At 40.5% G+C, this 15109-nt stretch overlaps 1 protein-coding gene across 2 annotated transcripts in view; it reads left to right on the top strand.

Moving 5' to 3' along the window:
• ephb1 (EPH receptor B1) overlaps positions 1-15109 on the top strand; it is a 250745-nt gene that overhangs the window by 203871 nt on the left and 31765 nt on the right. For both annotated transcript variants that reach the window (XM_072441429.1, XM_072441428.1), the window contains exons 8-9: positions 9049-9157; positions 10705-10769. In XM_072441429.1, the coding sequence (XP_072297530.1) occupies positions 9049-9157; positions 10705-10769 (174 nt within the window). The remainder of the gene's footprint in view (positions 1-9048; positions 9158-10704; positions 10770-15109) is intronic.

Genomic DNA, 15109 nt, shown 5'->3' with positions numbered 1-15109 from the left:
GTGTAGTAGTTGGAGTAGTAGTGGGAGTAGTAGTTGGAGTAGTAGTTGGTGTAGTAGTGGGAGTAGTAGTTGGTGTAGTAGTTGGAGTAGTAGTTGGAGTAGTAGTTGGAGTAGTAGTTGGTGTAGTTGTTGGAGTAGTAGTGGGAGTAGTAGTTGGTGTAGTAGTTGGAGTAGTAGTGGGAGTAGTAGTTGGAGTAGTAGTTGGTGTAGTAGTTGGTGTAGTTGTTGGAGTAGTAGTGGGAGTAGTAGTTGGTGTAGTAGTTGGAGTAGTAGTGGGAGTAGTAGTTGGAGTAGTAGTTGGAGTAGTAGTTGGTGTAGTAGTTGGAGTAGTAGTTGGAGTAGTAGTGGGAGTAGTAGTTGGTGTAGTAGTTGGAGTAGTAGTTGGAGTAGTAGTTGGTGTAGTAGTTGGTGTAGTAGTTGGAGTAGTAGTTGGAGTAGTAGTTGGAGTAGTAGTTGGAGTAGTAGTTGGTGTAGTAGTTGGTGTAGTTGTTGGAGTAGTAGTGGGAGTAGTAGTTGGTGTAGTAGTGGGAGTAGTAGTTGGAGTAGTAGTTGGTGTAGTAGTTGGTGTAGTAGTTGGAGTAGTAGTTGGTGTAGTAGTTGGAGTAGTAGTGGGAGTAGTAGTGGGAGTAGTAGTTGGTGTAGTAGTTGGTGTAGTAGTTGGAGTAGTAGTTGGTGTAGTAGTTGGTGTAGTAGTTGGTGTAGTAGTTGGAGTAGTAGTTAGAGTAGTAGTTGGAGTAGTAGTTGGTGTAGTAGTTGGTGTAGTAGTGGGAGTAGTAGTTGGAGTAGTAGTTGGAGTAGTAGTTGGTGTAGTAGTTGGTGTAGTAGTTGGAGTAGTAGTTGGAGTAGTAGTTGGTGTAGTAGTTGGAGTAGTAGTGGGAGTAGTAGTTGGAGTAGTAGTCGGAGTATTAGTTGGTGTAGTAGTTGGTGTAGTAGTTGGTGTAGTAGTTGGAGTAGTAGTGGGAGTAGTAGTTGGAGTAGTAGTTGGTGTAGTAGTTGGTGTAGTAGTTGGTGTAGTAGTTGGTGTAGTTGTTGGAGTAGTAGTGGGAGTAGTAGTTGGAGTAGTAGTTGGTGTAGTAGTTGGAGTAGTAGTGGGAGTAGTAGTTGGAGTAGTAGTGGGAGTAGTAGTTGGAGTAATAGTTGGAGTAGTAGTTGGTGTAGTAGTTGGAGTAGTAGTGGGAGTAGTAGTCGGAGTATTAGTTGGTGTAGTAGTTGGTGTAGTAGTTGGAGTAGTAGTGGGAGTAGTAGTTGGAGTAGTAGTTGGTGTAGTAGTTGGAGTAGTTGTTGGAGTAGTTGTTGGAGTAGAAGTTGGAGTAGTAGTTGGAGTAGTAGTTGGAGTAGTTGTTGGAGTAGTAGTTGTTGGAGTAGTAGTTGGAGTAGTAGTTGGAGTAGTAGTTGGAGCAGTATTTGGAGTAGTTGTTGGAGTAGTAGTTGTTGGAGTAATAATTGGAGTAGTAGTTGGAGTAGTAGTTGGAGCAGTATTTGGAGTAGTAGTTGGAGTAGTAGTTGGAGTAATAGTTGGAGTAGTTGTTGGAGTAGTTGGAGTAGTAGTTGGTGTAGTAGTTGGAGTAGTAGTGGGAGTAGTAGTTGGAGTAGTAGTTGGAGTAATAGTTGGAGTAGTTGTTGGAGTAGTTGTTGGAGTAGAAGTTGGAGTAGTAGTTGTAGTAGTAGTTGGAGTAGTTGTTGGAGTAGTAGTAGGAGTAGTAGTTGGAGCAGTAGTTGGAGTAGTAGTTGGAGTAATAGTTGGAGTAGTTGTTGGAGTAGTTGTTGGAGTAGAAGTTGGAGTAGTAGTTGGAGTAATAGTTGGAGTAGTAGTTGGTGTAGTAGTTGGAGTAGTAGTGGGAGTAGTAGTCGGAGTATTAGTCGGTGTAGTAGTTGGTGTAGTAGTTGGTGTAGTAGTTGGAGTAGTAGTGGGAGTAGTAGTTGGAGTAGTAGTTGGTGTAGTAGTTGGTGTAGTAGTTGGAGTAGTAGTTGGTGTAGTAGTTGGAGTAGTAGTGGGAGTAGTAGTGGGAGTAGTAGTTGGTGTAGTAGTGGGAGTAGTAGTTGGAGTAGTAGTTGGTGTAGTAGTTGGTGTAGTAGTTGGAGTAGTAGTGGGAGTAGTAGTGGGAGTAGTAGTTGGTGTAGTAGTGGGAGTAGTAGTTGGAGTAGTAGTTGGTGTAGTAGTTGGTGTAGTAGTTGGAGTAGTAGTTGGTGTAGTAGTGGGAGTAGTAGTTGGTGTAGTAGTTGGAGTAGTAGTTGGTGTAGTAGTTGGTGTAGTAGTTGGAGTAGTAGTTGGAGTAGTTGTTGGAGTAGAAGTTGGAGTAGTAGTTGGAGTAATAGTTGGAGTAGTAGTTGGTGTAGTAGTTGGAGTAGTAGTGGGAGTAGTAGTCGGAGTATTAGTCGGTGTAGTAGTTGGTGTAGTAGTTGGAGTAGTAGTGGGAGTAGTAGTTGGAGTAGTAGTTGGTGTAGTAGTTGGAGTAGTAGTGGGAGTATTAGTTGGAGTAGTAGTTGGAGTAGTAGTTGGAGTAATAGTTGGAGTAGTTGTTGGAGTAGTTGTTGGAGTAGAAGTTGGAGTAGTAGTTGGAGTAGTAGTTGGAGTAGTTGTTGGAGTAGTAGTTGGAGTAGTAGTTGGAGCAGTAGTTGGAGTAGTAGTTGGAGTAATAGTTGGAGTAGTTGTTGGAGTAGTTGTTGGAGTAGAAGTTGGAGTAGTAGTTGGAGTAGTAGTTGGAGTAGTAGTTGGAGTAGTAGTTGGAGTAGTTGTTGGAGTAGTAGTTGTTGGAGTAGTAGTTGGAGTAGTAGTTGGAGCAGTATTTGGAGTAGTAGTTGGAGTAGTAGTTGGAGTAATTGTTGGAGTAGTTGTTGGAGTAGTTGGAGTAGTTGTTGGAGTAGAAGTTGGAGTAGTTGTTGGAGTAGTTGTTGGAGTAGAAGTTGGAGTAGTAGTTGGAGTAGTAGTTGGAGTAGTAGTTGTTTGAGTAGTAGTTGGAGTAGTAGTTGGAGCAGTATTTGGAGTAGTTGTTGGAGTAGTAGTTGGAGTAGTAGTTGGAGTAATTGTTGGAGTAGTTGTTGGAGTAGTTGGAGTAGTTGTTGGAGTAGAAGTTGGAGTAGTTGTTGGAGTAGAAGTTGGAGTTGAAGTAGAGTTTGGAATAGTAGTAGTTGGAGTAGTTGTTGGAGTAGAAGTTGGAGTAGAAGTTGGAGTAGAAGTTGGAGTAGTAGTTGGAGTAGTTGTTGGAGTAGTTGTTGGAGTAGAAGTTGGAGTAGTAGTTGGAGTAGTAGTTGGAGTAGTTGTTGGAGTAGTAGTTGTTGGAGTAGTAGTTGGAGTAGTAGTTGGAGCAGTATTTGGAGTAGTAGTTGGAGTAGTAGTTGGAGTAATAGTTGGAGTAGTTGTTGGAGTAGTTGGAGTAGTTGTTGGAGTAGAAGTTGGAGTAGTTGTTGGAGTAGTTGTTGTTGGAGTAATAGTTGGAGTAGTAGTTGGAGTAGTAGTTGGAGCAGTAGTTGGAGTAGTAGTTGGAGTAATAGTTGGAGTAGTTGTTGGAGTAGTTGGAGTAGTGGTTGGAGTAGAAGTTGGAGTAGTTGTTGGAGTAGATGTTGGAGTTGAAGTAGAGTTTGGAATAGTAGTAGTTGGAGTAGTTGTTGGAGTAGAAGTTGGAGTAGAAGTTGGAGTAGTAGTTGGAGTAGTTGTTGGAGTAGTAGTTGTTGGAGTAGTAGTTGGAGTAGTAGTTGGAGCAGTATTTGGAGTAGTAGTTGGAGTAGTTGTTGGAGTAATAATTGGAGTAGTAGTTGGAGTAGTAGTTGGAGCAGTATTTGGAGTAGTAGTTGGAGTAGTAGTTGGAGTAGTTGGAGTAGTTGTTGGAGTAGTTGTTGTTGGAGTAATAGTTGGAGTAGTAGTTGGAGTAGTAGTTGGAGCAGTATTTGGAGTAGTAGTTGGAGTAGTAGTTGGAGTAATAGTTGGAGTAGTTGTTGGAGTAGTTGTTGGAGTAGTAGTTGTTGGAGTAATAGTTGGAGTAGTAGTTGGAGTAGTAGTTGAAGCAGTATTTGGAGTAGTAGTTGGAGTAGTAGTTGGAGTAATAGTTGGAGTAGTTGTTGGAGGAGTTGGAGTAGTTGTTGGAGTAGAAGTTGGAGTAGTTGTTGGAGTAGAAGTTGGAGTTGAAGTAGAGTTTGGAATAGTAGTAGTTGGAGTAGTTGTTGGAGTAGAAGTTGGAGTAGTTGTTGGAGTAGAAGTTGGAGTTGAAGTAGAGTTTGGAATAGTAGTAGTTGGAGTAGCTTATGCTAGTGAAGTAGAACTAGCATAGGTCGTAATATGATTGTCTGGCCATATGAAAGCTTCCTTCATGCAGCTCATATTTTTGTGCCTGGATATTTTTGTGTTTTCCTAAATGTCATCCTTGTTTCCAAAAGCACACTCTCCCAGTTTCACTGATTTAAGCCTGTAGAAAACAGCCACATTGCGGTTGTTTTTTCTTACGCAGTAGCAGATAGTTGAGATTTAGGTGGCAGTAATGTAGTCGTGGTAATGAATCAGTTGTAGCAATAAATGCAGTAGTAGCGTAGTTTTCCGAGCTCCGATATGTTCACACTGGAACACTCACATCTCAGAAACTCAGATAACATTTCAGAACCCTGATTTTATCCGAGTAAGACAATCCACCATGGCTGCACCCTGCGTATGGATACATTTCACCCGACAGTTAAAATATTGATAGTACTCATGTTATATTCTCTTTAGTTGCTCTCTACTGCCCCCTGCTGTGCGTGAACCTGCTTCTGTGCTGCCGATGAGCCTCTGCAGTTAGATATGTGTTGTTGTGCTAATGTTGCTAACGTCTACATGGCGCTAATGACAACAAAGGCAAATGTCTATGTTGATATATAACTTTAAGATGTAATCACTCTGTCCATTTAAATAGATAAATATGATCCATATTTTGGTTGATTGGAGCACCTTCTTTGATGTTACAGTCCATATACTTATGAATTGCTCATAGTTTTGACTTGACGCTGGAATGCAGAAACTCTGAGAAAACGTCCCTCGAGTTCTGACCTCTGAGAACAACTGGAACACAGCATTACGTTTTACTTGATGCCTCCGAGATGGTCAGCACATGGACCCAATTTTCTGTGTTGGCGTCATGTAAAAATGTGTAACTGCGCAGATGGTCCGTGGAGACATGAGGAGGATTTCCTACAAGTTATTTTTCAGATTTCTACTGTCTGCAGCCCCACGAATAGCTCGGACTATAAATACTTCCAAAGTCTTCTCCGCTGGCCTCCGTGCGTCTCATTTGCATGAAGAATTGACCTACAGGAAGTATAATCCAAGCTTTAGTAGTAGCCACTGCAGTATGGGTACACTACTTGCAGTCGTAATTGTAGTATAAATACTCATTTATGCTCCATTCTTGTACGTAAACAGTTCTGTGTGTTCAAAGCAGAGTTACTGTAGTTTAATTTATACTTCCAACCATTTCTAACATGGTACATGACCGTCAGAGGGCGTTCAAGGTCAGGTAGAGAACTGACCAACATGAAAGAGGACAGACAGAAGCCTCAATGTGTCTGTAATGTGGAGTAAAGTCATCCTCAAAAGTTGTCATCATAGTTATATTTCAAGTTGAAACAAAGTACACAGATTATATAGGCTTACATGTAAGTATGTTTATACCACAGCCACAAACTGACTCATGTGAATCTGAAAATCCTGTTCACATTTCAGATATTAGTTATGTTGTTACATGAAGCTCAAGCTAGTCCCCTCACAGCAGTTGAGCATTTTTTTACCTGTTGCTATGGTGATGTCCACTGTGTAGTAGTGAGACTACTTCAGAATCAGAATCAGAAAAGGTTTATTGCCATTGTCAGTGAACAAAATTCAAAGGCCAGGACTTGCTTTGGTGATTCCGTGCAACTTCCAATAATGAACAATGAATAATAAAAGCAAGATATATCAAATCAAATAGGGCATGCATTAAAGAAAAAACAATTCAATTGAATATAAGATAAAAAATAGACTTGTATGTACACAAAATGTACAGTTACATTTACAGAGGAAGTGCAGTGGTTGTTGATTACATTATAGTTAAAGTGACAAGTGTTAACTGTTGTGTTAACAAGAACATAACACTTGTATGTAATGCAAAATGAACAGACAGTAGTTAACAATAAAATCCTCAATGACCGCAGTATACACAATATTAAATACATTTACACTTTCCCTTGACTGTTTGAGTATGACCTTTGCCCCCACACAACACATCCTCTGTCTTGTACTTGTCATTCTTCTCATGGCTGTACTCCAGCTATAATCTCTTTTGTCTGTCTGTCAGCACGTTCCTATACACCTCTGCAATGTGTCCATCTGCCTCCCCCCCTCCCCCACACACATGAGTGACAGGTGTGATGAAGAAAATGTGAGTGGGCCGCTGCTAAGGTGACTGACTCATTGCTCCCTCCCATCCGCTAATAGTTCAGTAATGGAATATGGATGATTGTCAGATTTGGAGCTGTCATCTCAAATCAAAATTTTAGATTAAAAAGACAAACCTCTTGCACCCTGTAAACATGTTACATGTTAGATTTCTCAATAAAAACTCCTTATTCAATACATTTCAATGCCAGTGGATTTATATAGCACAGGTAAAACCGCTTCATCTGACCAAATTGCTTAACATAAAAGCAATACAGTTTAAAACACAAATAACATAATAAATAGGGAAAAAATATGCAAAAGAGAATGGCCGTGGCTGGAGAGCCGCGGCGCGGTCAATCAGCCGCGCAGTTTCAGGGACCGCGGCATTTCCCTTATAGCCTCATGGCTAACCCTAACCCTAACCCTAACCTTAACCCTAACCCTAACCTTAACCCTAACCTTAACGCTAACCCTAACCTTAACCCTAACCTTAACCCTAACCTTAACCCTAACCCTAACCTTAACCCTAACCCTAACCTTAACCCTAACCCTAACCTTAACGCTAACCCTAACCTTAACCCTAACCCTAACCCTAACCCTAACCTTAACCTTAACCCTAACCTTAACGCTAACCCTAACCCTAACCTTAACCCTAACCCTAACCTTAACCTTAACCTTAACCTTAACGCTAACCCTAACCCTAACCTTAACCCTAACCTTAACCCTAACCCTAACCTTAACCCTAACCCTAACCTTAACGCTAACCCTAACCTTAACCCTAACCCTAACCTTAACCTTAACCCTAACCTTAACCCTAACCCTAACCCTAACCCTAACCCTAACCTTAACCTTAACCTTAACCTTAACCCTAACCCTAACCCTAACCCTAACCCTAACCCTAACCCTAACCCTAACCCTAACCCTAACCCTAACCCTAACCCTAACCCTAACCCGGCGCTGTCTAAAACGGCGCTAAAACGCGGTCAAATAGCGGCGCAGTTTCAGGAGCTGCGGCTCCTGAAATAACATGGCAGTTTTCACCCGCGCGCCGCGGCTCTGCAGACACTCCCAAAGAGAATAAGATACCAAAAAATATCCTGACCAGCTGAGTTCCATTTATCCTTGCCGGTCGGACTGCAAACCTCTGAGAGACGTTTTCTCAGTTTCTGTGTTTGTGTTGTCAAGTAAAAAAAAACTAGCAATACATTACAGTTTGTGTATCGTAATGACTCAAATCCAATAATATAAACCAGGAAAGTCCTCAAATCAACCAAAATGTGGACGCAATTAAGTTCATCTGTGAATCCAGACAGTGTTATACATTTGTATGTAATAAATCAATATTTGAAAGTTAATTTCTGCTTTTATTGACCTTAATTCCCTGTAGACATTAGCAACATTAGGTCTAATAGCACATTGACAACTGTGGAGGCTCAGCAGCAGCACTGGAACATGTTCACACAGCGAGCGCGCATTAGAGAGACACTCAAGGGAAAATAACACAATATTTTACGTGTTGGATATTCAACTTTATCCAAACGCAGGGCACAGCCATGTTGGCTTGGCTTATCTCTGGTAAACTCTGGGTTCTGAAATGTTGCCCGAGTTTCAGAGTTGGAATTCAAGGATGTAAGGTTCAACCAACGCCATCCAATGCAGAATAAATAGGCATTAGATAACTTTAATGCCGTGGAACATTCAAGCAATAACATCTCAATGGCGCACTCTCAACCAGGAAAGTTACATATTACAGCTTTAAAAGTATGAGCAGTACCTGTCACTCTCCCTCACACACCATCTCCAAAAATACATTAGTTCTCCCTTCATCCACAAGTGCCCATTCTATTCTGTCCCTGTTGCAAATCACATCGCATTCTCAGAAGTGCTTGAAGAAGTTGAAAGAAGACATCTTGTCACAAAAAGATAACCAATGAGTTTATATTTTTCATGTTTGGCTGAGTGGATGGGTACATAAAACATGTTTGGATAGTGATTGGCAGAGGGTGACTTGCTTTTCAACAGCTCTGAAGTAACATTTCAAGGTACACTTCTCTGAGCCGTTGAGCCTGACGGATACAGAGACTCAGAGAGACAGAAGAAAAAGAAGCCCTCTCTCTCTTTCTGTCGCCGTCTCACTAACCCGTCCATGCTTCTCTCGCTCGGCCTTCGAGCTGTCACTCAGTCGTGCCAAAGCCGACCGGATTCCAGTCAGCGCCTCTACAGCAAACGGATCTATATGTTGTTCTGCTCCTGTCACCAGCTGTAACTGTTCTGTCTTGCCTGTGCGTTATCTTATCTATCGTCCAATCATCTTGCAAGCATTTCCTGTATACACACAATGCACAATAGTAAATAAACAGGCCATCAAACTACTGGGATATGAGTGGTATAATAGTACCTTTTGTGTTTTTACCTTTGTGAGATTGCGACATTTCATAGATCCAGTCAGTCCTTACCAGTGCTTTTACTCTACACCAGTTGAAAATTGGGACTAAACGACGACTAAAACTAGAACTAAACTTGGACTGGACCATGACTAAACCAGAACAGGACCAAACCATTTCAACATCAGGACTAAAGGATCAAAGAAGGACAAGTGTGAAGCAGCTCTCATCTGTTTTATACCTTTGCAGAGCCTTTTATTCCTTGGTATTTCTTTTGTTTGTCAGATGACTTCAAGTCGGAGCTGCGGGAGCAGCTGCCCCTGATCGCAGGTTCAGCCGCTGCAGGAGTGGTCTTCATCGTGTCCCTCGTCGCCATCTCCATTGTTTGCAGCAGGTAAACACTCTACTTTTACTTTCATACAATGTCAGCCTCTTCATACAAACAAAGCATTGCCTAGAACATTTTGTACATTTGCACCTCGCTTTCCAAAAGCAGCCACAGCATTCTCCTTCCCAGATACGGTAGAACATTTGCTGTTATACCAGTGGGAATGCTCTTAGCAACAAAATAAATACACTATACATCATATATGACAGTGCACAGCTCACAGACTGTAGCACGTGGAAATATGATATACGCTCCATCATATTTTACTCATTTATGAAAGGTTTTCTTTAAATTAACACTACGTAACATTTTGCTGAGGGATTTGTGGCTTTGCTTGGAATGTTCCACAATATGGCATTAGAGTCATTTATTACGGGTGTTTCTCCATGGAGACGAGCATGTGGTTCAAAACCAGGCTATCCAATACTGGGCGATCTTTTGAATTGTATTTTATCTATGTTTTATACTCTTTTACAATATAAATATAGAGCTAATTCACCTGGTAAACCCTAAACCAGAATAATGCCACGTTTGATGACTGAAGTTAAAGCTTTTGTGCTTTTTGCTGTGTTGTTAATGGCCCAACTGGTTTAGAAAACGGGTTCTTCACTTTTGTACTGGAAGTCAATGAACTCGTTTCCATTTCTAAGCCGCTTTTCATCAATATTGCGGTTGAACAATAATGTCAAATTATGATCTACCGATAGATCAATAAAAAAAGCATATTATCCAGGCCCACTAAAAGTCAATACCTACTATCAATGATGGTTAATTAGTTTGTTTTTTCTTTGATTGCTGATAAGACCACTTTTGAACCAAATCCCATTGACATATTCTAATCATAAAGTCACACAAATATTGCAGAATTCCAGATGCTTTTTCTTGGAATGATCTTGTAAAGCCAAATATCCAAGATAAATCAGTGGTAATATACTACTCAGCCTTGTATAATATTCCATTAAAACATGATCAAAATTATCAACTTTGTCAGTCCTTGAAATTTGTCTGACATCTTTTGACAAGGCCTTCCTCTTGTGATTACACTTTAAAATACATGCAAGCTCTTTCACATTTGAGTTATTACAACTCCTTCGACTCAAAAGCCATTTTCGAGATGGAAACGCAGCCTCACATTCATTCCCCCAACATCCCTCCTTCCTGGCTCTGTCCTCTTCACTTCAAACTAAAGTCAGTTTAATTTTAGGGAGCATTTTGTCACATTGTCACATTTCTCGCCCGCTCTTTTTGGATGTATGAAAGTCAAATTTTCTGTGTGCAACTCCCCGAGCATGTAAGTGTTCATCAAACGGTCCCGCACGCTTTTGATGCCGAGGCAGAGGAGACAGATGAAAAGCACTGCGATCCTATCAAGCTCTAATTAAAAATCTGCTCATTTTCATAAACTTCATTTGCCACCGCTAACCCCCGCGCAAACTCATTACATTTCAGCCGTGTCACTTTCCCGGCGTCACAGTCCAGTAATAAGTTGACACATCTTTTCACGCAACATCTTTCGCTCATTTTTAACCTTAATGTGTGTTTATTTGGCGCAGGAAAAGGGCGTACACCAAGGAGGCTGTGTACAGTGACAAGCTGCAGCACTACAGCACGGGCAGAGGTTTGTGTTGACTATTTGCGAGCAAAATTGGTGTGAAATGATTAGTTTAGTCATGTTTTGCTTTGAATCTCCATGCATTTTCCTTCCACCGCACGTGTGACTTTAAACTAGGGCTGAGCGATGGTTCGAAACAACATACATTTACTTAAACATGGAATTACATTAGACAAACATTAGACTTTGAATTACTGCCGTTTAACCATGAAATGTATTCCTCCAAACTCTGTTGTAAAACACATTATTTCACTGACGGAGGATTATATAGATAGAACATGCGATTAAAATCCAAGCTTATCATTGATAATTGGAATTCATTGTCCAGCCCTACTTTAAACTACTTGTCTGCCATTATATGTGCGTCCTGCTCTTTGTCTAACAGATTTGACATCAAAACACATCTTTCTCGGTCCATGTTGAGGGCGGTGTGATGGGGCAGTGGTGAGCAAACTAGGAAGAAGTGTTTTCTAGTATCTAAAGGGGGCAGATATTGTCAAGAATTCATCTCGTTCTATTTCTTTGGCGCATCCCGATGATGTCAATTCAACAGAAATGAGTTAAAACATGTCCTTAAATGTATTAGTTGAGGATGTATTACCAGACAAATGTGAAATGTCTGTCAAATGAATCACAAAAGTGCAGAAATATCACCTTATACTCTTATTTGAACGTTTAAAATGACTATTATCCACCTCTACTAGTATCTTACCATCGCAGCAAAGTAGAATCAAAGGCAACGACTATTTCCACAGCGTCTCTGAGTTTGTCTGTATGATATGGCTGGCAAAACGGTGCCCTTCCCCAATAGTTACCTCACGCTCTGGCCAGTCTCTCTCTGCCGACACATTATATATGATACACTGTAATAGCAGGTATTGTAGCTGAAATTACCCCGGGTATGCGCTGTCGGGCCAAATAAATGACATTTTTCCCTCTGACTGACAGCGCTCTCTCTGGGCCGCTGTGATAGGCGCGATTAAGTCGTATTATGAGCTCTACCCTGCTCTGGCTGATGAGGCTGTAGCGCTCGTAGCAACACATGTCTCACCTGGAAACGCTCTGGCAGCACGGGATTATGCGGCGCAGGCCTGGCAGTCAAGGAAAAGGGGCTGAACTCCGGGGGATACGTCTGCGGAGACCGACATTGCGAAACACTCACGCGTGGTGCGATGGCTCATTAAGATGGCGGTGTCCACAAAGTCGCTTTTGTAGTTCTCCTTCAAATGACCAAAGTCAATTAACATGAATGGAGCAAACAAACAAAAGATGAGGGATGCCTGCAGCGCCAATCATCAAACAAGTCATTTGGAGTGGAAAGGACATGCAACACTGATAAGAAATCCTATTCATAGGTTTAATTCTTCATCCTTCTCCCCCCCCCACCCACTCGGAACCCACCGAGCATTGTTTTCCCCCAATTTGACTGACAGTGTTGTAATTACCGGATTCAAAGCAACAATAAAACAGTGCCACTCAGCCAATTGTTTTTTGATGAAATTCCCAAGAATCACAACCGCGCTTGGCTGAACCCCGCGGCTCAGCGTCGGTGCCGTACACGTCCCTCTGCGTGTGGCGTGACACAAATCACCGGGGAACTTCACTCCGCCGTACATGGAGTGTCGCGGCTGGATGCTCCTGGTGACGGCGCTGAGATTTAACCCTCCGTAGGCACCAGGTCACGTGAGAGGCTCATTTCGAAAAACATGCGCAAATGGGAAATGCCTACAGACAAAGTGTGTCTTTTCTGGAGTTGAATCCCCTTCAGAGCCTGTAGGATGTATTTTAATTGCCTGCGTCAGATTGGCTGCTACACTTGACTACTTCTATTCCCCTTCTACCCGAGCAGCGCTAACCTGGCAGCATTTGTGAGCGACGATTAAAGCCCGTTTGCCACTTGAATACCTACTTCTACTTAGTTTATTCATGACGTTTTTTATATTTCTGTTAAAAGCGTTCTCTCGACGTGATCTTATAATGCCAAGACCGTGAATCACTGCAGTCGAAAAGTTGTCAATTGTCTTTTTGCTCTTTCTTAAAATGTTTAGTTTAGTCTTTATTTGTCAGGGACCATAAATTGATTAAACTGAAAAGTAAAACATGATCTGCACAAGATTTAGCTACTGCTACTTTCCATCTGCAGGTGTGCAGAACAATAAAGTACACATTACCTGGGTGTCCAAACTGTGGCCTGGGGGCCAAATGCGGTCTTAAGACCAATTTGTTGGCCCTCAGGCTTCCTGTTCCAAACAACAAAAAGTAATACTTTTTACTGTGCAATTGGAAACAATTTGTTGTTATTCCAACCTATTATTACTGTTCCAAGTCGTATTAAAGATGTGGCGGCTCATGTCACATGCAACACATCGAATGATTCACTTCATTGTCAGGTTGTCTGTGGCCCTCAGCTCCATTTAGTTTAAAATTGCGGCCCTCTGTGAAAAACACCCCTGCACATCACGTTACAAGTACAACTAACCTTACACGTTATTAACATTAGCTCAGTAGAATATACATGTCATAATTTCAAAATAAATATCTGCACATTTTTACATTGAACTGATGTTGACAGTTGATTTTCTAATATCTGCTTTTTCAAGTTTTGTGTGAAATTATTCAAATCCAAGACAATTTTAAACTGTGGGTTCCACTGTGTGAGAACGACTCATGTGTAAATTCAAGTTCCATGACATTTACTAAATCAGAATTGAAACATATCATTTACAGTAAATAAACAATCCCTTTGTGCGACAAACAAACAAACCTTTTGGTTGAAATGAATGAGGGACAAATATGCAAATACATTTTGATAGACTTTAATCCTTTAGACTTTAATTACAATTCTATGTATGGATTAATCACACGACCCAACCCCCAAAATTAATACTTCTCTCGATACAAACGAAAGCCTGTGTAAATACCATTTGAAATTGCATTATGGGCATTTCCATACTAATCAGCCAGACTATATGTAAAACACCAGTGAGCGTTAGATAATGAGTTTGTGTTCAAGAAGGAAAGTCAACTCATTATTCCACATGGAGCCCGGGGATAGATTAGTGACCAACCTACAATTCTAAAGTGTTCCCCATCGATTTACTGTCCACTAATTGTGTGTAATGATTTCAAGTAGATGATCACAAGACTAGAAGAACCTATAGATTCTGTTTTATTGTGTTTGTCCAAACAGCATAATATTGGATCTTTAAAGAAATACAGGTGACTTTAGCTGTTTTTATGTTGGACAAAAGTTTAAACATCAAATATGAGCCAAATACATGATTTCCTTTTCTCTCTCTCTCTCTCTCTCTCTTTCTCAGTCTCATGGTATATAATATACTATATAAACTATACTCTCACGGTATAGCGTAAAAACAAAACAAATACTTTGAAGACGTACAACTACTGTAGGTGGCGGTAAATGCACCTTTTCAGTTGCCAACCGCCATTAAATGTAACAACAACAACAACGACTGTTGCTGAGTTTCAGATGACATCTCAACATTATTCAATACCAAATACAGAACACAAATGAATATAGTGAGTCCTAGGGTCAAGTCAGTAATATAAATGATCAGGTTAAATGTTTGTGAATCTACTCTTTGGTTATACTATAGCAAAATACAACGTAATCAATAATCTGGCCCTTGCCCCACAGCTGACCCTATCACATCTTCACATTCTAGAACTACTAAAAGACCCGTGAAAACAAAAACATTCAAATCCCGGAAAGAAGGCCAAAGTGAAGTGGAACATAATGGGATTAACCTCTGATTATGTATGATATAATAACAATGATTTATTATTTCATTCATTTAAAGTCTAAAGAATAAAGTAAATGTCGGTAAACAACAAAATATCAAAAATATATGACAAATCCAGATGGTTTTGACAAATGGAAACCACCAGAGCCTTTAAAGACATTCACATTTATATTTTACATTATTTGTTTATTTAATATGAGATTTTGACCGACATTTGATGAAGGCAAAAACATTATTTTAGGTTTTACAGGAGAAATACTTTTATCTTTAGACAATTACATACGTCACCACACAATACACTTTTGTGCTGCTCAAATGTGTATTTTTCTCCATCCTCTGTCTAAAGACAAAAGCAAACTAACATTTCTACCTTGGAAATTCAAAATTGTTGAATATTTTTTCCTCATTAAGACTTTGTGTTAGAGTTTATTCACTTTCCTCCAGTCGCCTCTATTCCAGAAGTTTGAACATGTTCTGATGACGCAGCACAGCAAGTTTCACAATGACATTTATATTTGTCAAAACACTATAACCAACACTTTGTTTACCAGTTGTTCTAAATGCAAAAAAAAAGCATATTAG

The sequence above is a fragment of the Eucyclogobius newberryi genome, unplaced genomic scaffold (genome assembly GCF_026437365.1).
Source record: "Eucyclogobius newberryi isolate DKJ021-1_F unplaced genomic scaffold, fEucNew1.0.hap1 SCAF_12, whole genome shotgun sequence".
Lineage (NCBI taxonomy): Eukaryota > Metazoa > Chordata > Actinopteri > Gobiiformes > Gobiidae > Eucyclogobius > Eucyclogobius newberryi.
This window is presented reverse-complemented; position numbering and strand designations above follow the sequence as displayed.